The 23,574-nt window shown below is 61.2% G+C and overlaps 2 protein-coding genes across 5 annotated transcripts in view; one reads left to right on the top strand and one right to left on the bottom strand.

The window, feature by feature from the left end:
* The window catches only part of ERFL (ETS repressor factor like), an 18,276-nt gene extending 14,915 nt beyond the window's left edge, over positions 1 to 3,361 (top strand). Inside the window, exons 3-6 of the mRNA XM_060288899.1 lie at positions 1,160 to 1,394; positions 1,805 to 2,000; positions 2,107 to 2,224; positions 2,646 to 3,361. Coding sequence (XP_060144882.1) covers positions 1,160 to 1,394; positions 1,805 to 2,000; positions 2,107 to 2,224; positions 2,646 to 3,091 — 995 coding nt within the window. The 3' untranslated portion in view covers positions 3,092 to 3,361. The remainder of the gene's footprint in view (positions 1 to 1,159; positions 1,395 to 1,804; positions 2,001 to 2,106; positions 2,225 to 2,645) is intronic.
* Positions 3,362 to 3,862: 501 nt separating this feature from the next.
* ARHGEF1 (Rho guanine nucleotide exchange factor 1) lies at positions 3,863 to 22,976 on the bottom strand. Of its 4 annotated transcripts, XM_030874089.3 has the most exons (30): positions 22,838 to 22,960; positions 18,358 to 18,400; positions 18,177 to 18,260; positions 17,572 to 17,685; positions 15,213 to 15,311; positions 14,927 to 14,969; positions 14,471 to 14,717; positions 13,980 to 14,009; positions 13,602 to 13,701; positions 13,360 to 13,456; positions 13,249 to 13,284; positions 12,892 to 13,029; positions 12,041 to 12,146; positions 10,660 to 10,827; positions 10,243 to 10,388; positions 8,659 to 8,805; positions 8,250 to 8,332; positions 7,881 to 8,006; positions 7,662 to 7,776; positions 7,442 to 7,542; positions 7,225 to 7,302; positions 6,931 to 7,006; positions 6,681 to 6,848; positions 6,075 to 6,162; positions 5,847 to 5,933; positions 5,428 to 5,495; positions 5,251 to 5,337; positions 4,688 to 4,851; positions 4,506 to 4,608; positions 3,863 to 4,201 (listed from the first exon to the last, which is right to left on the bottom strand). In XM_030874089.3, exons 2-29 carry the CDS (start codon positions 18,385 to 18,387, stop codon positions 4,525 to 4,527), a joined length of 2,910 nt encoding a protein of 969 aa, XP_030729949.1. In that variant the 5' UTR covers positions 18,388 to 18,400; positions 22,838 to 22,960; the 3' UTR covers positions 3,863 to 4,201; positions 4,506 to 4,524. The 4 variants fall into 4 exon arrangements, 3 of the variants coding, with proteins under 3 accessions (XP_030729949.1, XP_030729952.1, XP_060144881.1); XM_030874092.3 differs by lacking the exon at positions 10,660 to 10,827 and having other exon boundaries at positions 22,838 to 22,976; XM_060288898.1 differs by having other exon boundaries at positions 13,249 to 13,456; positions 22,838 to 22,970.
* Positions 22,977 to 23,574: the final 598 nt, after the last annotated feature.

Raw genomic sequence — 23,574 nt, 5'->3', positions numbered from 1 at the left:
CCTGGTTCTGGGGTCTCTGAGGAGGGGGAAGGGGACAGAGGATGTGGCATAGGAGAAGCAGGACCCAGGGCCTGGGGCCTTGTGGATGGGAGGTGAGGTTTAGGGGTGGGCAAGAGCATCTGGGTGTCTGGACATGGGGCGCAGGACGCCCACCTGCGCGTGAGACGTATAGCACTGAGCTGTGGGTGTTAAGAGTTGGGTGCCTGTGGGGCTGGGGGTTGGGAGGCTGTTCTACTGTCGTGGGGCCACCCAGGGTGTGCCTGTCAGGTTGACACACGTGTCTCGATGCTGCACTCACTGTCTCCACCACGGTGTTTCATTTGGGCCTTTGGGGTCCTCCTGTTAGTGGATCCCAGCGCCGAGGGGCCTGAGATGTGCTGTTGCGTGTGTTGGGATGGGTGTGCGATGCTCCGTATCCGGTGTGTCTGCCTTGGTAGCACATGGTGGGTGGTGTGTCATACCCCAGCAGGAGTGTGGCACTCTGGTGCACCTGTGTCCCATGGTACAGCTGGGGGTCCCTCGAGGGTGAGTGGACGTCTGTGAGATAGGCTGTGTGCTGTGGGCATCCGCAGACACTCACTGCTCTCAGACCAATGTAGCATGGATGCGGGGAGGGGACACAGGGACGTGAAAGATATAAATTCATGGACAGGTGCAGAGACACACGTGTACACAGGCCCAGCCTGGACGTGCCAGGGTGAGGTCAGCTGGGGCTGTAAGGGGGAGGGAAGTTCAGGGAGAGATGGACAGGAGACACGGAGGGACAGGGGGACAGCAGGAATCAGGGTCTCTCAGACCAGAGCCCTCCGGGGGCAGGGCCAGCCTGGGGGGCTGTGGGGAGAATGCAGGAAGCTGGTCCCTCCTTCCCACCCTCTGCCCACGTTGTGCAAAGGTAGGGGACCAGGCTGGAACTGCCAACCCAGTGTCCCTGGACGCCGAGTTCTCTCCCTTTATTTGGACAGTTTGGGGACTGGACACCAACTGGGGCGTGAAGAGCGGGAATCGGGTCCCTAAACATGCGTGAGGCTGGGCGACTGCTCATCAGAAACCAGGAGTCAGGGGAGAGCTGGATGCCTCCTGGCTCCTGAATCCAAGGAGGACCCAGAGCCCCGGACTCGGCGCCCTGACCCGGGGCCGCACCCCTGCCTCCTGTCCCCAGGGTTTGCCTTCCCGGATTGGGCGTACAAGCCGGAGTCGTCCCCCGGCTCGAGGCAGATCCAGCTGTGGCACTTTATCCTGGAGCTGCTGCAGAAGGAGGAGTACCAGGGTGTCATCGCCTGGCAGGGGGACTACGGGGAATTCGTCATCAAGGACCCCGACGAGGTGGCTCGGCTCTGGGGCATCCGGAAGTGCAAGCCCCACATGAACTATGACAAGCTGAGCCGGGCCCTGCGGTGAGGAGGGGCTGGGGGCCGGGACTCCCACTCCCACCTCACCCCTCTCCCCTCACTGCCCCTCTGGGCCCCTGCCCCCTGGGGGCTTTCCCTCAGCTTCCTGGGGCAGAATCCTGTGGGATCCCAGCACACAGGGCTCTGCACGTGTAGCTACTGTTAAGTACCTACTTGTGAGTGAAAGGAAGGCACGAAGGAAGGACCGGAGCCCAGGGCTTTGGAGCCACACAGGCCAGGATCCCAGCCCCTGCCTCACCCCTTCCTTGCCCTGTGACCTTGGCCAGAGGATTTCTGCGAGCCTCAGTTTCCCCAAGTTGTTGTGCTCTGTGCTGGGCGCAGAGCACGTGTTAGGGGCTCTGCCTTCACCGCCCTGGGCCCCGCCCCCAGCATCAGCATCCTTCTTCTGCCCGCAGTTACTACTACAACAAGCGGATTCTCCACAAGACCAAAGGGAAGCGGTTCACCTACAAGTTCAACTTCAGCAAAGTCGTGCTTGTCAATTACCCACTGTTGGACATGGCGGCAGCCACCACGGGCTCTCCACTCTTGCTGACCCCGGGTCCCTTTGGGGGAGCCCCTGGGCCAGATGCTCCTCCCCTCACCCCCGAGGTGAGTTAGGATCCTGGGATCCCAGAGCGAGGTGCTTAGTGCCATGAACCCCCTGGGGAGGGGCAACCAGTCTGAGTGGCACCCACTCTCTCCCCTCCCTCTCCAGACCCTGCAGACCCTGTTCTCTGCCCCACGCCTGGGAGAGCCGGCGGCCCGGGCACCCCTGTTCACCCCCGAGACAGACAAACTGCGTCTGGACAGCCCTTTCCCGTTCCTGGGCTCTGGTAAGGGCCTGGGGTCCAGGCGTGCCGGGGAGGGCTGTGTGAGGGCAAAGATGGGGGAGGAGACAGGATGCAGGAAGGAGGCTCCAGGCGAGGCTGTGTGTGTGTGTATGTGTGTGTGCGTGTGCACGTGTGTTTAAAAGTCGGAGGGTGCGAGGTGAGGCAGGGAGGAGGGAAGCTGGAAAGGGGGACAGGCCAAGAGAAGGGTTTTCTGGGGGCGCTAAATGAATGGGAGGCGGGTGGGGAGGTGGAGATGGGGGGAAGCCACGTGAGGGTGGGGAGATCCCGTGTGGGAGGACAATGGGAGAATCGGGTGGAATATGGCAGGGAGGTGGCACCCTTCACTAAGGCCCCGGCAGCCAGCCCCGATAGTGGGGCAGAGAGGCCCAGCCTGAACGCCACCCCCGTCCCGCCACCCCACCAGGTGCCACCGGCTATTCCAAGCCCCCCGGCCTGCTGGGTCCCTTCGGCCGCGCCTTCCCAGAGCACCCCTGGAACTTTAGCCCGTACCTCACCGGCCCCTTCCCCAAGCTGCCCCCGCCTCTCTACCCGCCCCACTTCTACCCCAACCCTCTGGCAGGTTCCCTGGGCCACCTGCCCGCAGCAGGGGCAGGGGGAAGCCCCAGCGCTGCGCCCCTGCTGGCTGCCGCCGCGGAGGGCCTGGGCCCCGAGCGCCCCTCGGGCCTGGCAGCAGCCCCTCGCCTGGCACTGCCGAGGGCTGGGGGCCCAGAGGCCGCGCTGGGGGGCAAGGACAGCGACTCGGAGCTGGAGATTACCGACGTCAGCGGCTGCAGCTCTGACAGCGAGGGAGAGGAGGGCCTCCCCGCGCCCTCCAAGGCCAAGGCGGGCAAAGGGGGTGTCGGCAGCTGAGCCCGGGTGATGGATTCTGCCAGGGCGGGGACCGGGGTGGCCGCTCGCACGGCCTCTTCTGTTGTCTGGTCTGCTCTCGATGTCCTGCCTGAGGCCGGGGAACAGCCTTCGGCCCCTCCCAGGCCCAGGCCCACGGCGGCCCCAGTCTTCTTCCCCAGCCCCAGACTGGGGGTCTCACCTCCCCCTCCAGAGAGGGGAGGGGACACGATGGCCTCCAGCTTCCTCCCCAGGCTCCAGTTTGAGGGGGTCCCCGCCTGGCCCACTCCCAAAGTGCAATACGGCGCCCAGCCTTCCCTGCCCACCTGCCCCTGTGCTGTGACCTAAGTGTTCGTGCGGCCGTGTCTCCCCCTGTGCCGGCCCCAGTCCTGATGCCCCCGCCTCCATCACAGGCCCCCTGGGGACAGGGAGCTCAGAGCAATAACCCCGCCCCCAGCCCCCACCCAGAGGGCCCCCCCCCCCGCCCCATGACCCCCACCAGCGACCTCCAGAGAGTTTACTACAAAAATAAAAGAACAGAAAGAAGTGTGAGATGCAGGGCACCCAGCGTTGTCGTGCGTGACCAGTGGGCTCGGGGGTGGGAGCTGGGACGGGTGTTGGGGGGGGGCCTGGGGAGTCACTGTCAAGGCACAGGGACGAATGAATGAACAACTGGAGAAAGGCAAAAGGCACAGAGGCGACGGGGTAGGACAGACGCAGGAAGTGATGCCAGACAGTTGTGGAGGGTTCCAGACACCACGCCCGGGCCCTTGCCCGCCCTCACAAACACAGACCTCTCCTTAGATAATATATATTAAAAAATAAACCTCCAATTCAGGGTATAAAAACAGAGCAAAGGCACTTGGGGGTGGGGGCTGCCCCCCCACCCCGGGCAATACTGAGATGGCCCAGGAATGGGGGCCAGATAGTGCCCCCATGGAATGAAGCCCTGAGTCCCCCAAGCAGGAGGGAGAGAAGGCCGAGGCCAGTGGGAGGTTCGGGGGGCAGTGATCCCAGCTGGGCCCCCCTAGGCGTGGCCCTGGCAGCCTGGCTCCCTCTCCTCAGGCCCTTGGGGTTGGAGATGCTGCGGCAGCTGTGCAGTGGCGGGTGGCCCTCTCCTTCTTGCGAAAAGGCCTGGGGGGAGGGGGAGATGTAGGAGAAGAAGGGAGATGGAGATGGGAAGAGAGATGGAGAGAAAGAGGAGAGAGATGGAGAGAGAAACAGGGAGAAAGGGAGGGTGGGGAAGGAGCACAAAAGAGCCAGAGAAACAGCAACTGACAGAGACGGACAGATGGAGGCAGGAGGCAGAGTGGGGAGATGCGAAAGTCAAAGACAGAGGGAGAGAGATGGATGGGGCTGTGCAGCGGCGAGTGCCTGAGGTAGCCACTCTGGTCCCTCCTCTCCAGGCGGTGCCTGGCTCCCCCAGTCCCCCACTCACCTGCCTGGGGCAGGGGTCCTCAGGTACAGCCAGACTGGGGGACAGTGTTCTCCCCGAGCGGAGACAGGAGGAGTCTCAGGCGGCAAAACTCCTCCTCCACCTCCTGGTTGGGGATCCTCAATGAGAAGGGTCCCTCCACTGAGTCAGCCTCCTTCCTCCCCACCCCCCCGCAAGGCCACCACCTCCAGCTGTTTAATGGTCTCCTCCAGGCTGAGCAGCTCCTCCCGAATTTCCTGGGGCTGTGGTGGGCTTGGGGGGCCGCCCCCTGGGACTCCATCGCCTTCGAGCGGAGGCCCCACCCCGCTGTCTTCCTCCGAGGGAAGCAGGAGCTGCTTCAGGGACAGCACTGGACAGGGGCAAGGGGACAGAGTCAGAGGCAGGGCTCGGGCTGGGATGGGTGGGAGGTGAGGGGTGGGAAAGAGGCCAGGGGCCTGCGGGTGGGAGTGAGCTTCCGGTTGGCCAGACCTGCAGAAGGGGCCGGAGGCTGCAAAAGGGGGTGCAGAGGTGAGGCTGGGGCTAGGGTGGGGGCGGGGCGGAGGGCACCGAGGACAGAGATGGGTCCAGGGAGAGGCTAAACTGAAGGTTAAGGAACGGACGGGACTGCAAAAGGAAGAGGGACTTGGGGCCGCCAAGGACAGTGGTGCAGGAGGTGGATGTGGTGCATGTTTCTGGCGGCTGGCCACATGGCAGGTTGGAAAGCACTGTTCCGGCTGGCGGCAGCCCTGCGGGGGTGGGGCTGAGCTACCTTTCTGAAGGGCCTTGGCGGCGAGCTGGCCCTCAGGGCCTGGTCTGCAGAAGGGCAGGAGGGCGCTGAAGATTCTCTCCATCCGGCCTGGGTCGGGGAGCAGGCAAGGGACTCAGATCCTGCTGGGCTTCCTGTGGACACCCCACCCCCACTCGGCACCCCTCCATCTAGGCTTACCGTCAGCCGGAGGCATCTCTCGGCCACCGTTGCCGTTCTCAGAGCTGCTGAGCAGGGGTTCACGGGTGCTGGGGGAGCAAGTGCTGGGTGACCCTGCCACCCTGGCCCTGGTGGGCAGCAGGGGCAGGGAGACAGAGAACTAGAGGTGGGGAGGCAGGGAGGTCCGGAGACAGAGACAGAGGTCAAGGCTGGGAGACAGGGAGACAGACAGGCCCGGCTGGTGGAAGACAGAGAAGCCTGGATAGGAGACAGATGGACCGTGGTGGGGTCGGTGCACGCATGTACACACCTTCACAGGCACGCGCGTGCACACACACACACACACACACATACACGTGGAGACTGGGCTGGAGCTCAGGTTCTGGGGACACACAGGGAAGCTGCCCCCTGCCCTCCACTTGCCTCCCCGGCCCCCTCACCTGCTGGGGCTGGGCCGGTGTTTGGGTCGGGAGGTGCGGGCAGGGACCTTCAGGGATCCAGCGGTCTCAGTGATGAGGGCACACCAGCTGGGGAGACAGGGCAGCCCCTGGGCAGTCAGAGCCCCCAGACCCTGTGCCAAGGACCTCCCACCCACCCCCTGTCCCCAGAGATCTGGGGGCCTGGGCCTCCTCCCCCTCCCCCCGCTCTTGGAACCCAGAGCTGCTCACTTCTTCCGCTCCGACACGGTCTGGGCCACCAGCTCGTATATCTGGGCCTCCTGGTCCCAGGTAAAAATGACATAGAAGGCTTTGTGATCTGCAGGGGGAGGGAGAGGTGAGGCTCAAAGCCAGGGCCATCCCAACATGCACCTGGGGAAGGCCCCCATCGCGGTGGCACCTGGTGGCTCCCACGACTCAACTCACCCCCCGCCCCGCCCCCGGTGCCTCCCTCCGGAGCCCTCCCTCACCTAACCAGGAAACAAGCCCCCAGTCTGGCTCTACCTATGAGACCCCTGGAACCACTCCCACCACCACGGCCCCTCACTGGGCTCCCAGCTCCCACCCCTGCTGCCTACAACCCCCAAGAGGCAGCCAGGGTGTCTTTTCAAAACACCAGTTAGAACTGGCTGCTCCTCTGTGCAAAAACCTGGGGCGGTTCCCCATCTCACTCAGTAAAAGCCACAACAGGCCTGGGGCCCCGCCGTGCCCAGCCCAGGGCCCCCCCTCACAGCCTCGGCCTTGGGCTGCCAGGCCTCCCCTTGGCCAGAACGTGCGTGCCGGGCTCCCTGGAGGGCTCCTCCCCTGCCTCGGGGACAGCTGTGCCTGGGGCCTCACCGGTGGCCACCTCTCGGGTCATGGCGGAGGTGAGCCGCAGCACGGGCCGCAGCATGGTCTTGCCGTCGGGCGTGGGCGTCAGCGTCCGGCTGTGCGATTTGAGCAGCAGCCGCTCATCCTGGCGCTGCAGCAGCAGCAGCAGGTCGTCCAGCAGCAGGACGTGGACCTCTGCAGGGGGCGAGGCCCGTGCTCAGCACGCTCCCTGGACAGCCCTGCCCCGCGGCCCCCCGCTCGCGGCCCTGGTGCTCACCCACAGCCTTGTCCTTAGTCACCCGCCACGTCAGCGGGCCCTCATGGACCAGCTTCTTCTTGGTGATATCCAGGTTCTGGAGGCAGGAAGGAGTGATGGTCAGTAAAGGTGAGGGCGGGGCAGGGGAAGGTGGGGATGACCATGGGGTCAGGAGGGGCTGCCCCGCTGGGAATGAGAAAGAAGGGCGTCAGCGTTGAGGGGCCCCTCTTGCTTCCTGGGTGTGTTATCAGAGAATCCCCAGGGCGGGGCGGAGGGGAGGAGAGGGGAGGGCAGGTGGGGCGGGGGCGGGGCCACCTTGAACTCGCTCAGCATGGGGTCGCTGCTCTGCCGCAGGTGGGACAAATCCAGGCGCCTCTGATAATCCTTGAGCCGCTGGGGCGGGGAAGGGAAGGGAGTGTCACTGGGACAAGCCAAGAGTTGGGGCCGGCCCACAGTGACCCCGACGGGGGCAAGCCGGGGGTCCTGCCCACGCGCACCCCCTGCCCCGGCCCGGGGCCCCGCCCAGGCTCACCAGCAGGTCCTCCATGTCGCGCACGGCTTGGTTGACGTGGTGCAGAATTTCCCTGCAGCACTCAGCCGCCAGCTCCACTTTCTCCCGTTCCGCAGGCTCTTCTGCAGGCAAGGGGGAGACCAGCCCCGGTGAACCCCAACCCTGGAAGCTCCCAGTCCCTAGGCCAAGATTAGAGACAAGCGGGCGGAGCCCAGCAGCATGGGGCAGGGCCTGCGGCTACCTGTGTTCTGCCCGATGCTCTGCAGCAGCAGCGGGTACTTGGTCAGACGCTGCATCTCCGTGGGGATCATGTCCTTCAGCTGCAGGCGGCGGCACCGGGGGCGGCTCTCGGCCTCCTGCGGGGACGGCAGTGCTGAGGCGGCTCTGCTGAGGCTGGCCTTGGGGACCGGGACGCCGGCCCCCCTCCCCTGGGACCCTGGGGCCCAGACCCCTGCCTCACCTGCACGAAGGCACAGAACCGAGGCTCCTTGCGCTGTTTGGCTTTGAGCTGCTCTAAGGCAAACGACTGGCGGCTGCAGAAGCGGGAGGAGATTTTCTGGAACCAGGAGCCCTCGGTACCATCAAACTACAGCAAGATTCAGGCCAGGGAGGGTGTCTCAGGGGGGATTGGGGGGAGCGGGGCCTCACATGGGGATGGCAGCCTAGACAGGAGGACAGGTTAGGGGCCCAGACCCCTGGGTCTTAAAGGGGTTGAAAGCTTGAGACCTGGTCTCCTGGGGCCTGCATTTCAGGTCCCCAGCCAAGAGGAGGGGGCGGGGTGAGGGGAAGGGGGGGCACCCTCACCTGGGCCTAGGCTGGGCACCCTCACCTGGGCCAGCAGCACATCTCCGATCTCCTCAATGAGGTAGCCACTGTCCTGCCTCCGCTTCATCAGGCGATCAAGGAACAGGGCTGTGGAGAGCAGAGAGGAAAGGGGGTGCTGTCAGGGCCCGTGAGACTGGATGCAGAGCTGGTCGGGAGCTGGTGGGGGTGGGGGTGGGGTCGGGCTGCAGGTGGGTGTGTCTGATCCATGGGGCCGGTGGGCCTGTCCCTCCCTCACTCCCCACCACATGCTTGTTGAGGATGTGTCCCTAGAATGTGAGCTCTGGGGTTCTGGGGTGGGGTCGTCCCCAGAGCTGGAACAGAGGCTGCCCGTGAGACCAGGCTCCAGGGTTTGTCGTTGAGGCAATGAAGGAGAGAGGTGGCAGTGGGACGTAGGGCCACAGCCCTGCACTCACAATGCACCTCGATGAGCTCGTCCAGGCTGGGGAAGATGTTCTGTAGCTCCTCCAGGGAGAAGAAGCCCCCATCCGCCATGGGCTGGTAGAAGAGGTCATAGAGCACCCGGAGCATGCGCACGTGGGCCGCCTCTGTCACCAGCAGCTCTGCAGGGCCACCGGGCAGGAGGCATGGTTGGGGAGCGTGCAAACTATGGGGGGGCACTCTCAGAGGCAGGCTGGGGAGTGAGGAGGGGACGGGACAGGGATGATTCTCCCTGAGTGGAGTCACGTGCCCCTGAAATAGCCAAATTCCTCAGCCCCACTGCCTTTCTGTTCCGGCTGGGGCAGCCAGGCAAGGCGACCGATGGTCCCAGTTTGCCCCGCACCATGGTTTTCCCGGGACATGGGATTTTCAGTGCTAAAACTGGGACAGTCCCAGGCAAACCGAGACAAGTCGGTCTCCTCACTGCCTGCAGCTGTGTTTTATGTCTAACCGTCCAGCAAGTTTTCTCAGGCTCAGTTTCTGGCACAATGACCCCCTCTCTGCACAGGTTGATGGCCTGAGTTCCAGGGGCCTCAAAAGTCCCCAGAGACTAAATGTACCATTTTGTGTGTTACGTATGTATATTTTTCTGGTGAGAGAAACCGCTATGCTGTCCGACGTGGTAGCCACGAGCCACACACAGCTCTTCAAATATTGCTTAATTAAAATGCAATGCAATGCAAAATTCAGTTCTTAGCTGTACTCACCACACTTTAGGCACTCAACCGCCATTATATGGCTGGTGGTTACCATGCTGGAAAGCACAGATATTGCCTGTGACCGTCATTCCAGAAAATTCTATCGGATAGCACTGCTAATGTTTTGATCAGATCCTCAGAAGGATCTGTGACCCAAAAAGCAGTTATCTGCTGCCCTAAAAGTTCTGAATGAGAACCCTTCTTACTATTAAGTAATCTGTAAATTAACTTCCAAATGAGCTTCCAAAAGGACTGTACGTTTGCCAAACTCCCCTCAACACACAAATGAGTTGAAATCACAGCACAGGATCGAGACAAAAACGATACTCCCATCATCTGTCTGCTCAGAAGTAAGCACTGCTAACGTATTGATTATCTTCCCAAACTTTTCTGGGTGGGAACCTTTTTGTCCCCCGAGCGCTGAAGACCAGTCCTAACAGCGGCTGCATCCGAATGCTCTTACCCTGGGCCCACCACTGCTGAGCGTTTCACACTCATCATCTCACCTTCATCTCTGTGACAGTCTCTTGAGGTAGGAACTATCACTGCCCACGTTTCCCAAATGAGGAAACAAAGGCTCACGCTAGAAATACAAATCTATAGACCGTGTCTGGCTCCTAACATCAACACTGTCCTGCACTACAAAAAATTCTTCGGAAATGTCACTTCAACGATGGCCGCATTCCCGTTCCATGGAATATTCCACAATTTACTTAACAAACGGTGCTCTGTCAGAAGCGGGCTGCCTTCGAGCTCTGCCCGGTGTAAGTAACACCGAGATGGACATCTCCCTGCGTCTGTCTGACTTTGCTGGAGCTGGGCTGTGTCCTCGGCCGCAGTGGCTTGGAGGAGGAGACTCACCGCTGATGACCTCCTGCCGCTTCACCTGGCTCTTGGGAAGGCTGTGCAGGGTGCCCGGGGGGACGAGTTCCCGCCAGCCGGGGGGCTCTTCTGGTTCCAGCTCTAGTCCCGATCGGCCCGGCTCCCCCTCATCTCCAGGCTCGGGGCTGTGGGACAGAGGCCTCATTAGGGCCCCAGCGCAGGGCATCCCAGAGAAGAGCCTTCAACTCTTTATAGTGTCCAACCCCATCCCCTAGGGCTGCAGACCAGCCCCCAGATCTGGAAAGAAGCCTCTTACCCCTCTCCTGGGACCATTGGAGGCCCTCAGTGACCTCAGCATCTGATACCCAGCTCTTGGTGATTCTGGCAAAGATCCCCCACCCCGGCCTCCCTGACTCTCCAGGCTGCCTCAGTGGACGGGGGGGAGGAGTGACGTACGTGGCTCGTCGGGCAGGGCCAAGCACGGCCGTGGCGGAGCTGGGGTCCATGTCCACGTCGCTCCGGGAGCGGCCCCCACCCCGGCCCTTAGCCCCGAGGCTGCCCCGGGAAGGCCGGCGGCGGTCACTCACCCGCAGGCTCTCCGAGCGCCCCAGACGCCCCGACAGCCTGGACCCCGAGGCCAAGGACAGAGTCAGACAGAGGCCAGGACAGAGATAAGGAGAGACCAAGACAGGGACAGAGACGGGGAGAGACCAGGACAGAGATAGACAGGGACAGGTGGGGAGAGACCAGGACAGAGACGGGGAGAGACCAAGACGGGGACAGAGACGGGGAGAGACCGGGACAGGGACAGATGGGGAGAGACCAGGACAGGGACAGAGACAGGGAGAGACCAGGACAGAGATCAAACATGCAACAGAAGAGAGGAGAGAGTCAGAAGGACCAGTGTGACTTTGGGGTGCTGGGGCAGTGAGGGGGGTGGCCAGAAGGGATACTGAAATTGGTGGAGGAGGGGATGGGAACCCAGTATGGAGCACAAAACTGACCCCTCCCTTCCCTGAGGCAGGGGGATGGGGACAGAGGCAGGAGTTGAGGGAGGGAAGGGGGATTTCAATACTTAGCTCTTCGGCTTGAAGGTGGCGTGCCCACCCACCCCTCACAGGGGTGAAGGGGAGGGGGTGGCCCATGGGGAGAAGGGGAGAAATGGGGGAGGGGCTAGCCCTCCCCCCACCCAGGGCCCAGGCACCCACCTCTTCCACCTTCTGGGGAGAGAGGGGCACAGGGTCAGAGGTGGACCCAGATGGAACCCAACTCACCTCCCCCACCCGCCAAAGGGTCCCCAAAGCAGCGGCACAAGGACAGGCAGGGGGCAGAGCCTGCCCCCCAACTGTGAGGGGGACAGGGCCCCCAGGCACAGAGCACAGAGGGCTGGGGGATGGAGGGGAGGGGCACTGGGAGGCAGGAGCAAGGCAGCTGGGCTGGAGGCTTAAAAGAGAAGGGGGGAAAAAAAAGAGAGAAGGGGGAAAAGATGGAAAAGTGCAGGGCGGAGGGTGGGGGCAGAGGGAGAGGGGCCAGGAGGAGCTGAGGGGAGGGAAAGCAGAGGAAGTGGGAGGAAAGGAGAGAAAGAGAGGGGGGAGGGGGAGGGAGAAAATCAGTGAAAAAGGAAGGAGAGGCAGAAGAGAAGGAAAGGGGAGACGAGGAAAGACAGCGGAAGAAAAAGGGAGAAGATGGAAAGAGGGAGGAGCGGGGCAGAGTGGAGACGGCTTGGCTCAGGGACAGGCAGGTGCAAGTGGCAGTGCGACCCCCAACACACACCCTCCCTGCACTGCATAAGCCCGGTCCTGCGCCCGGCACCTCCCCTGCACCCGGCCCTGGGCACCTCTCCGTGTCAGCACCCTCCTCTGTGCTCTCCAGGGGCGCTGCAGGCTCCAGGCTGGCTGGGCCCTGCGGGGGCGGGTCCCCCAGCTCCGGGAGGGCGTCAACACCTGTGGGGATAATGCGGGTGGGGAAAGCAAGGCTGGCTGGAAGGTCCCTGCCACGGTGAGACCCACACCCTGGGGGCCTCCGTTCCTCTAAAGCCATCCAGTGCCTGGCCGAAACCAAGTGGCTGCTCTATACTTCAGTGGGAGACGGACAGATGGAAAGATCTCTGAGAACAGGGTCATGGGCAGGTGAGGCTCAGTGGGTGCAGATGCTGCAAAACTAGGGTGCCAGCCTCGCACTCGGGGAGGAGACTGGATGCCTCCACATCCATGCATTCTCCCAACACTCAACTGGGACTTGTGGGAAGAGAATGTACCCGTTCAGAGGTGAGGGGACTGAGGTTCGAAGAGTGGGGAGTGACTTCCAAGATCTAACACAAGTCAAGCGCAGAGCCAGGGTCTGAACCCAGGCCTGGCCAAGTAGCAGTCTGAGATCCAGCGGGCTGAGAGCCACCCAAGGAGCGTGAGACCTTAAGTTCATGGAGCAGCCGGGCTCACCATCTAAGGGAGGCTGACTGGTAATGTACTCAGAGAGGGTTCTGGGAAATGAAGCCATGGGGGCTGATGGGAAACGTAGTCCAGGGAAGTGGGGAAACCTGTCACCGGAACAGAGGTGCGAGCTTGCGAAGAAAGCCGTGGAAAGGGTAAACCGAGGGAAGGGGTAGGTTATCAATAACCCTGGTGACCAGGGGCAGGGAGGGCAGAGAACCAAGGGGCTGTTCTGCTGCGGGGCCCAGGAAACTCTCACCTGGTTCCCGGTCAGGGCTGTCCCCAGACAGAGGGTGCAGAGAAACTCCGGGGGTGTCCTGCCCAGGGGCTCCGACATTCCGGTCCCGGGAGGGCACCCCCAGACCTCCCTTACGTTCTGTAAGGCCTGGCTTCTCACCTGGGGAGGCAGTGAAGGACAAAGGGGAATATGAGAGTCCAGCGACTCTAATTCACAAAGGTCTGGGGATCAGATGCTGGCCCATCACCCAGGAGACCCCTACTCCACCCTCAGAGCCAGGAGTCCCAGCCCCTCGCCCCTGCTCCCTCAGACCTAGTAGGTCCCCTGCCCTCCTCTCTCAGGTCCCCAGGACGGACGCTCTAGCTTCAGGACTATTACCATCAGCCTCAACTTTGAGGTGTCGAAAATCTGGGGCTGAAACGAGAGATGGGACCATGAGGTGGGGGCAGCATGGGGAAGTCGGGGCGGGGCTGAGGCTGGGCACCTCACCCTGGGGCTCTCCCCGGTTCCAGCGGGCGGCATCCAGGAAGCTGCTCAGTCCTTTCTTGGTCTTGGTCGGCTCTTCTGACCGCCGGTTCCCCATCACCTATGGAAGGTGGGGGGAGGAGGGGGCTGGGCATTTCTGGGCCGATGCCAACAAAGAGGGATCCGACCCCAGCGGTGCAGAGCCTCGAGGCTCCCTGGGGGTCTCTGGGGAGGTAAGGGCCAGGTTTGGGCGCTCGGGGAAGCACCTTTTTCCGGAAGAAATTCCTCCCCGACTTCTTGTCTCCACTCTTGGTCCGCACCCCGAGGTGGCGCATGTACAGGGTGATGGCACTGACCACAGCAGCACTGTGGGGAGGGGACGGTGAGGGCACACAGACACACACACTGCCACGCGCACTCCCACGGATGCAGGTACCCTGCTACCCTCACAGCTCCCCCTCTGCTCGCTTCCCACACCAGCCCCATGACCACTTCCTGCTGAGTATCTGAGGAAAGGGGGGAGAGAGAGGGTTTTAGAGGATGGAGCCAGAGGTGTTGCCCAACGCCCAGGCTCCTAGGCGGCAGGCCCTCCTCCCTCGGGCCCAGAAAACCAAACTCCCCGCCGGCCTCTCTCCTTCCATCACCTCTTTTCCTCATCGTTAGAGATGGTGTGTCTGCAAGAAAAAGAAAGAAGTTTGTAACAAATTTGCTAAGCCTGGGGTCCCTGTCCACCCAGCACAATTGTCCAGGTTCCTGTCCCCTCCAAAGCTGGCACAGGGAGAGAGGAGAGGCAGACGGGGGCGGGGGGGGGGGGCTGCTGCTGACACATCTGCGAAGGACAATCACTGAAGGCCAGACTCTCACCCGGGGTCGTGAGAGTTGCAAGGACAGGACCCAAAGCCCAGGCCTGAATGCAAGACCGTGGACAAGACCCGGAAACTAGGAGGGACCCCAAAGCTGGGAAGGGAAGATGCAAAACCAGATGGACTAAAATGCCAAGGCTGGGCCCCAGAAGTCAGGGGAGGATCCCAAACGCTGGGAAATAAACGCTGCAGCTGCAGAGGGAGCCTGGAAGCGGAAGGAACGGGGCAGCAGGGGGCGCCCTCTGGGCTGCGGAGGGGCTGGTCCCACTCACTGCATGTCCTCCAGGTGGGCCAGCTGCCGCTCAGCCAGGTGCCGCTCCCGGGCCTCATAGGTGGCGCGGTCCCGCCCAACCCAGGCCCCCAGCTGGATCAGCTCCTGCTCCCAGGGTGTCATGCCCATGAGCTTCTTGGAGCGGAAGTCCTCCAGCTGCCGGCTGACAGCTGCCTGCTGGGTCTGCACCACCTCCTGCACGAAATGCCGCTGGACATCCTCGGAGAGGAGATCGGGCCGCGTGCGGTCTGCAGGGACAGCGGCCAGTTCCAGGGGCTGCGACTCCCCACCCACCCTTCGACTCTGACAGCTATGCTTCCTTGGGCTGTGGGGGCCATGAAGAAGGAAGGACAAGCCCCTGTCCTGGGAGCATGAGAGTGCGGCCTCCCTCCCGGGGGTCTCCTGGTCCCTGCTAGAGAACACGTCCTCATCCCCAGATCCCCTCTCCTCTTCTTACCAAGTTCAAAGGCCACGGTGGGAGGGACCGTCACCCGCAGAATCTGCTCGGGGGAGAGAACGGAGTGAAGGGGAGGACTGGGCAGTGAAGGGGGCAGTGTTGGGATCAATGGGATGGCAGCCCAAGTACCAGTGGGTACGATGCTCTGAGGGGAGGGAGCAGTGGAGGGGGGGTCAGGCTGGCACAGGGTCTCCCCAGACCAGGCCGCCCTTCACCTTGCCCTCAGCAGGCTGGCTGCCCAGGGTGAAGGGGACGGGGGATGGGGCCCCCCGAAGGTGTCTCTCACCGCACACTTATCCAGGAAGCTGTGGCAGAAGTCGCCGAAGGCCTTCTTGGCCTCCTTGGGGCCCAGTGAGCCCAGCATGTCCGCGTGCAGGCAGCAGAGCTGGGGGAGACGAAGCATGACGTATCCTCCTCCCACCCCACCCAAACCGCACTGCCCCCGGAACGCCTCAGGGCACAAACCCTCTGCGAAGCGCTCCCTGACGTCCCCCATCCCCGTCCCAGGCCCCCGCCTGCCTCCCCAGGCCACCGCGGCTTTCGTTCATTTTCTCTCCTGTGAAATGGTTCTTTGGTCTGTCTTCTCTCTGCTGCTGCTGCTAACGCCTCCCCCAGCTACAGTAAGTGGGCTCGGTGTGTCCCTGACGCTGTGCAAACTCTTTAGCCACATTAACCTGCTTAGTCACGGGGAGGACTACCGTTATCCCATTTTACAGATGAGAAAACAGCTAGTAAGTGACGAAGTTGGGACTGGATCTCAGACAGCCTGTCTCTACTGCTCCCCATTGCCTAGCAATACCGTGAGTTACTTGAGGGCGTGTGTGTGTGTGTGTGTGTGTGTGTCTGTGGCGGGGGGGGACGTTCTGATTCATCTGTGTCCCAGACAGGGCCTAGTACACAGCGGCACTGAGCACATAAACAGGAGGACAAGGGCACTCACTCATTCACTCACTCATCAAGCACGCCTTGAGGTCGCCTACGTGGCAGCCCTATGCTGGGTGACACTGGCAATGCTGTGGGGCCTCCAACCTGTCCTGGCTCCTGGGGGACTGTCATCAGGTAAGGGACATGGTCTCAGTGTGCTAAGGACTCGCCCCAGTAATCTATGCCTACCCCCTCCCCACACCCCCATAAGGCAAAACTCCATCAGAGGCCCACAGGAAGCAGCCCAAGGGACCACGACTATCTCCCGGCCCCTCCCCCAGCCAAGCAGGTGAGGAAACAGCGTGAGGACAAATCTCAATGTGCCGAAGGCCATCTGGGTCACCTGAGCCGAACCTCTGGCCCTGGCCAGGCCTCAGTTTCCTCATCTGTAAAGGGACACGGCAGGGCTTCCCTGGTGGCGCAGTGGTTGAGAATCTGCCTGCCGATGCAGGGGACACGGGTTCGAGCCCAGGTCTGGGAGGATCCCACATGCCGCGGAGCAACTAGGCCCGTGAGCCACAACTACTGAGCCTGCGCGTCTGGAGCCTGTGCTCCGCAACGAGAGGCCGCTATAGTGAGAGGCCCGTGCACCGCGATGAAGAGCGGCCCCCGCTTACCACAACTAGAGAAAGCCCTTCTGCAGAAAGGAAGACCCAACACAGCAAAAATAAATAAATAGCTTACTAAACTCCTACCCCCAACATCTTCTTTTAAAAAAAAAAAAAGGGACAGAGCAGTCAGCACAATCCCTGGGCTAAATTCCAGGAGTTCAAGTTCTAGAAACCCTCAGGCTCGGCAGGGGAACTCCCTTGCCAGAGGGCCAGAGCCTCCATGCCCTGGGGCGGGGGCGGGGGGGGGCAGCCACTTCTCTGGCAATTTCCTGATGGCCTGCCAGCTTCTGAAGCTTTGGTGTCAGTCGATGCGCTCTTCGCTTTGCACCCCCCAGGCCCCCCTCCCTGCCACTCCCATCAGCCTCCTTGTTTTCTGGAGGGATCTGCCACGCATTTCCAGTACAGAGCAGTGCCCTAGGCTAAGCCCAGCTCCCAGCCTGCGCTGGGCTGCACGGGGTCTTCTTGGGACGGGGCCCTGGTCCACAGAGCCCCCTCCAGCCAGTGTTGTGGCTTCTCCCTCCCCAAGCCACCTGCTGGGTTCTCTAGACTCTGCAGGTGTCTCCCAGATGGCATGGCTCTGCATGCAAACCTCCCCGGTATTTTCTGCCCTATAACGAGTTTTCCGGGTCATCCGTTACATTCCCTCTGCTTCGCGGGCTGCTTGTAGCAGTTTCCTTGTTTCTGGACCAGAGCCTACTGTGCCGCCTAGACCCGAGGAGGCTAACGGTTTTCTCCCAACCACCAGCTCTGAAGGACTGACTGGTGGCACGTGCAGAGAATTTGATTTCCAGAGTCTGTGAAAAGGCGCTGTCACTGATGGGTGATGCTGCCGTGGGCACGGAAGGCGGCCGGGGGCATGGTTTCCGCCAGGCTGCTGGATTCTCCGTTGCTCTCCGAGACTCTGCCGTGCCTACTCTCCCGGGCTGCGCCCACTGCTCAGAAATTTACACGGGGCACCTGCAACCTTGTCTGCATCCCGTGGTGGGCTTCTTGGCTCTCAAGCTGTGCTCTCTGGATCCCGCCTGGCTCATCCTCGCTGGTCTAACGCACTGAGCACTGCGGCGGGTCCCCGCCCCGCCCCGCCCCGTGCTTGCCCAGCCCCGCCCTCACCAGGGGTCCTGGCTCGAACTGCATGGCCACGTGCTGCAGGAGGGCCATGAGGTGGGCCGGGCGCCGCTTCACCTGATCCAGGCTCTGGTACTGGTTGTTTTGCTCCTCGGGGTTCTGGGGGTGGGGATGGGAGTGAGACAGTGGGGAGCAGAGGAGGGGCTTGGGGCTTGACCCTCCCTCTTCCCTGGTACTTCCCGATGGATCCAAGCTGGCAGGTGGGGGGCTGATGGTGGCAAGTCAGGGGTTGGGGAGAATGGATGAGTTTTAACGTTACAATGGTGGGTGAAGAGGACAGAAATCAGGAGAGATGGAATGAGGATCTGTGCTGTAATTAGGGGGCGGGGGCAGTGATAAAAACTGGGGTTAAACAGGGTGAGAGACTGTGCTGTAATGGGGGGGCATTGAGGATGGGGTGAGGGGATGAGGAAGGAGGTACCAGGAAGATTAAAGAAAGAGAGATGGGCAGTGAGAGGAGGCCGAGTGACAGCATCTGAAGACAGAGAACAGGACCCAAGGTGGGAGAGGGGACACTGAGGTTGGGACTTGAGGGCTGGGGCCCCAGGGAGCCTGGGACAGAAGTTTTCCCACCCCCCCCTCCCTCTCACCGTCTTCAGCTCATTCTCAAAATCCTCGTCCTCAGCCCCGATGATGCTGATGGGCACCAGGCCAGGCCGGGGGGGCCCTGGGGCCTGCGGAAGGGGAGGGATGGCTTCAGCCCACAGTGCTCCCCACCGCACAGCCCCCCAGTCCCCTCACCCCCCGGCTCTCTCCGCTCTCTCCACTCACCGCCCCTCGGGCGACGTCTTCGGCCTCCATGGGCTCTGCAGGGCTGGGGGAAGAGGAGGGGCCGCGGTTAGAGGGGTGGCAGAGGGCGGCCCAGGGCGGTTACTCACAGATTCCTGGCCCAGGTGCCAAGGTGAGTAAACAGCCTCCACCCCCATCGCGGCCTCCACAGCTCAATGGGGCCTCTGTGTGGCGACAAAGAGCCCTTCAGAGGCCAGCCAGGGCAGGGAGCCCAAGGACAGGGAGCCTTGTGGGCGGGGGGGGGGGGAGCTGGAGGCCAGGAGCCTGGGTCCGTCAGAGAGCTGCGGCCGTGAGAGCCTGCGATTTCGGGTCCCCGATGGACGCGGGGCTGGGGGCTGGGTCCTGAGGAGGCAGGGCCGGCGGGCGGGCAGAGGTGGAAAGGCTAAAGGGGGGCTGGGAGGGAGGTAACTGGGGCCTGGGGGCTCTGCTCTGCCCTGTGACAGGCTTGGGGCAGGGTGCTGCCTCGGAACCCACCAGCCCTGCTTCCTGTGACAGGAAGTCACAATGGCAAATCCCCCAACCCCCAACTCCCTCCACACGAGAAAACCAAACTGTGAACCCTCCTCCCTCAGGACCAAGAGTCCTCGACCCCACTTCTTCCCCTCAGGGACCTGGCATCTTTCCGGCTTCCATCCCAGAAAACAAGGGACGGTCCTCAGAGAGCTCATCCCAAGGGGTGTCCATCTCTCTCACCCTATGTCCACCTGTCCGGTCTGTCTGTGTGTCTGCCGGCTCACCTCTCCCCAGCTGCCTCTCCACTGAATCTGCCTCATGCCTTTGACTCTCTTCTCCCTGTGTCTTCATTTTCTCTCACCTTTCCTTCAGACCTGTCTCATTTTCCCACTGTCCCTGCCTCCCCTCCGCTAGGCCCCACCCCTGCTTCTCTTGCTACCTGTCTTTCCCCTCAGCCTCTGCCTGTCTCCCCACATCTGGTTCCTGCAGCCACTGTCCCCGCACCTGTCTGCGTCACTGTCTCATTTGCTGTCTCTCGTCTCTCCCCCTCCCATCTCTCGCTGTCTCTCCCATCTTGTCTCCCTTAGAATCTCCACTTCTCCCCGCGTCTTCCCACTGACGTCTTCTGTGTCCTTAATTAGTCTGACTAATGCCACTCGAGCCCGTGTCAGGTGGGAAGGCGCTGTGGAAACAGGGGTGGGGTGGACCAGTGCGGGGGGGGTTCTCCCCACAGCCCAAAGCTATTTATATCCCTAGTCGCTGGAGACCCACCCTTCTCCCTCTTCCACAGGCCTCCTAGCACTGGGATTCTGATTATGATCCTTAAACAATGATGCTTTCTGGAGTGTCCAAATGCCATCCTATGGGTTCACCCAAGCAGGCCTCATTTTTATTCTTTTCCATAAAGTGTATTTGTTCAACATCCAAGCTTGGGTGACTTAAGATCTGAGCATTGTTAAACGTTCACATAAATAAATTTGCAAAACAAGGCAGAAAAATAATAGTAATTTATTATGAGAGCTGAACTTACATCACACTCAGTGTGCTAGGCACTGCCCTAAGTGCTTCTCACAGAGTAAATCACTGAACCCTCAAAACCGCAAGCACCCCCATGCTATTATTACTCCCATCCGAGATAGAAAAGCTTCACTGGGGACTTCCCTGGTGGTCCAGCGGTTAAGACTCCGTGCTCCCAATGCAGGGGGCCTGGGTTCGATCCCTGGTCAGGGAACCAGATCCCGCATGCTGCAACTAAGACCTGGCACAGCCAAATAAATAAATATTTAAAAAAAAAGAAAGAAAGAAAGAAAAGGAAAACCTTCACCAGGCCATCAGCTGCAACTTCTGGGCTGGAAAGCATGACCATGGACATGGAGGGTCCCTGCTCATCCCACTCAGGGGTGGAAAAGTTTGACAGAGGCAGGGAAGATTCCAAAAGGGCAAAGGTGAGGACACACACATTATCTGAGCAAATGCTTACGTGCCAGGCAGGCCCCGGAACATGCATTTGATGTGTATTATCTCTTTTTATTCCTCATCACAATGATAGGAAATAATAGTTAACAGTTAATGTACACTAAGTGCCATTAAATACGTGCCAGGAACAGTATTAATGCTTGACAGATATTAACTCAGTCCTTTCAGTGACCCTGTGAAATCAGTCTTCTTCTTATTATTATCCCCATCTTACAGAGGAGGAAACTGCAGCACAGCTCATAAGAGGCAGAGCCAGGATTCCGACCCAGGCAGTCTGGCTCCAGAATTTATGCATTTAACTCCCAGAATGTGCGGCTTTGGAGCATGGGGAATCCCCACCCCGACCTTAGGAAACTGAAATCTGAACCAAAGCTGAGACACATCAGGTTTCCCTATGGTGTCTGGGAGTCAGGGGTATGTGGGCACTGTGGCCTGGGCAGGAGTACAGATTGGACTCAGCTGCCCCACAGAGGCCTGGGGCTCAGAGAGGATTGGGGAGGGGGGTGGTTGCTTAGAAGATGGGGCGTGGTCCCACAAAGGCTAGAGAATGATGGGTCAGATGGATCTAAAGGCAACTGACAAGCCCTGGGGTCCAGCAGAGGGGGTGCTATGTGCATGGGGCTGTGGAGATGAGGGCAGGTTCAGAAGGTCCTTAAGGGTGGGGGTCCTAGAGCAAAGCGGGCATGTGTGAGGACTACATGGGTGCCTGGGTTCTCTGCAGGGCTCGGGGTCTATAAGATATTGAGTGGATGAGCCTGGTCTCCAACCTATAAGATATTGAGTGGATGAACCTCTAGGAGCCTTAAAGAACCTAAAACACTGAGTAGTCAAGGTGAGCCCTTGGAATGCATAAGGACCCAGATTCTATCTGACATATGATGGATCTACAAGGATCCTTCGATCACACAGGATCATAAGTCCTTAAGGGGAAGAAGCCAGTTTACGGGATCTCTGGAGACTTAAAAGGGGACCAGAATTCTATAGGGGAGTGTGGTGGTCCCCGAGACCCAGGATCTACAGGGCTCCGGATTCTAGCGGATGCTATTGATCCATGGAAACCCCACATTCTGTAAAGAGCCGGACCTCCATGGGGCGGGGGGGGGGCAGCAGGAACCTGGAGGGTCTGTAGGACCTTGTAATTTACATGGAGCGTGGCGGGTCTACACGAGCCCCAAATCATATGTAGGACGTGGCGGGTGTACACGGCCCCAAATCCTACAGGGAACGTGGCAATGTGCATGGTCAGGGATGCTGGGGAGGACGTGTGGAGTCAGGGTGTGACGCCCGCCGGGGGCCGCGTCCCTCACCTGCTCCGGGTCGGAGGAGAAGCACCGCTGCTGCCAGAACCGAAGCCTCCGCGCGCCGGCTCTGGGCTCCCCCACCCCCGCCTCCGAGTCGCTCTAGCCACCCCAGAGTCCACCTTTGCTTCCAGCTCCACTCCTCCCGCCAGCCGCTCTAGCCCGCTCCTGCCAGGCTCCAGCCCAGGAGACTCTACTCCTCCTGTCGGCCGCTCTAGCTCTCCACTGAGCCACGCTGGCCAGATAGGGCCGCTCTGGCCTGCCTTGGAGGGCTGGCGTTTCCGTATCTCGACTGCCCCCGTCACTCTCCTGGGCCCCGCCCCCTACCCCCTGCCCCCCGCCCCCAGGCCAGAGGTGGGGATGGTTCCAGCCCCCAGACCAGTGCTCAATACGAGAACACCGAGTCGCCCCGGCCCTTCGCCCCTAGACTGGGATCCCTACCCTATCTTTCCGCCCTAACTTGGGACCGTTTGAATTCCCAACGCTCGTACATTAATTCTCCCCGCACTGCCCCCCACCCCGCCTCACACTTTCCGCTGGGGCCGCAAAGCAAAAATCCTGGGTTTGAGCATACCTTCCCATCTGACGTGCAGTGGAACCTGGAAAAAGTAATTAACTCTCCCTGGGCCTCAGTCTTCCCATCTGTACAATGGGAAAAGATCCCCAGTTCTGTGCCCCTGCAACCCATCTCCCAGGGTATAACTCATGACCCAGAAAAAGACCTTTCCAAAAAATGCTTTCAAACGCGTTCTGCAACTTTCAGCTTCACAACGGCCTATGACCCTGTTATTGTCGTTTTTCCTTTTGGGTGGCTCTAAAGCATGCGGGGTTGGAGGACGGCGCTTAGCTGAAAGCACCTGCGAGTTCAACTCCCAACTCCACTCGGTCTCACGATGTATGTGACCTGGGACAAGTCGGTTTTACTCCCTGGGCCTCAGTTTCCCCACCTGTGCAATGGGAGTGATCATCCGTCCTCCGCCAGACAGTTGGGAAGCCTTGACCCCCGGCTCGCAGCCCTCATCTCACCTACTGGGCACTGAACAAGTATTAGTTCTCCTCTCTTTGTCCCCTTTGACAGATGGAAAAACTGAGGCCCAGGGAGGGGCGCCTGCTGGCTCAGCGGGGCCGGGAGGAGGCCCCTTCACTGCCGGCAGCGCCCAGCCCCCTCCCTCCTCCTCCCCACTTCCCCTAGCAGCCGAGGGGAGAGAGGCCGGGCGGGGCCAGGGACGGTGTACCTGGTGTCCACGCGGGGAGGTGACCGGCGGGGCGCCCGAGGTCGGGCTCGGCGATCCCGGGCCCGGTGTCCCGGCTCCCGCTTCCTGGCTCTGGCGGGGCAGGAAGTTGGGGCGTTTTTCCGGAGGCCCCCGCCCCGCCGCCCCTCCCCGCTTCCTGCCCGCGCCCCGGGCCCGCCCGGCACCTCCGCCTCCTTCCCCTTCTCGCCGCCAGCCCCGCCCCTCCTTTCCCCGCTCCGCCCGGGACCCGCCCGACCTCTGCCGGCTTAGTCCGCCTGCCCGTCCGCGGGGCGCGGGTTTCACCTTTCTCATATATGTCTGGCGTCGGCCATCACCTCCCTGGCGAGGCGGGGGGCCCTGCGTCCGCCTCAGTCCGCGCAGCAGCCGCCCCTGCTTTCCGTCTCTGTGTGTCTCTTGGTCTTCCTCTCTTTTTTTTTTGCCTCTGTGTGTGTCTGTCCGTGTTCCTCTCTTTGTGTCTGTCTCTCTTTTTCCGTTGAGGTCTTTCCCTCCCGCTCCCAGGCCCCTGCTTCTTCCCGTTGTCTTTTCAACTCTTTGTCACTTTCTTCCTCAGAGCCTTCTCTCCCCATCTCTGGGTCTGGATCTTTCTGCATCGCCATCAGTCATTTCCCCAACTGTTGCTTACCCTAGAGTCTCAAGGGTCAGCCTCTCGATGTCCATTTTTCTATGGACCCTTCTTTCCTTCCCGTCTCTTCCTGCTGTCTCTCTGTCTCTCTCTGATG

This window comes from Globicephala melas, chromosome 19 (genome assembly GCF_963455315.2).
Source record: "Globicephala melas chromosome 19, mGloMel1.2, whole genome shotgun sequence".
Taxonomy (NCBI): Eukaryota; Metazoa; Chordata; class Mammalia; order Artiodactyla; family Delphinidae; genus Globicephala; species Globicephala melas.
Note: the sequence above shows the minus strand (reverse complement) of the source record. Positions and strands in the feature narration are given on the sequence as shown.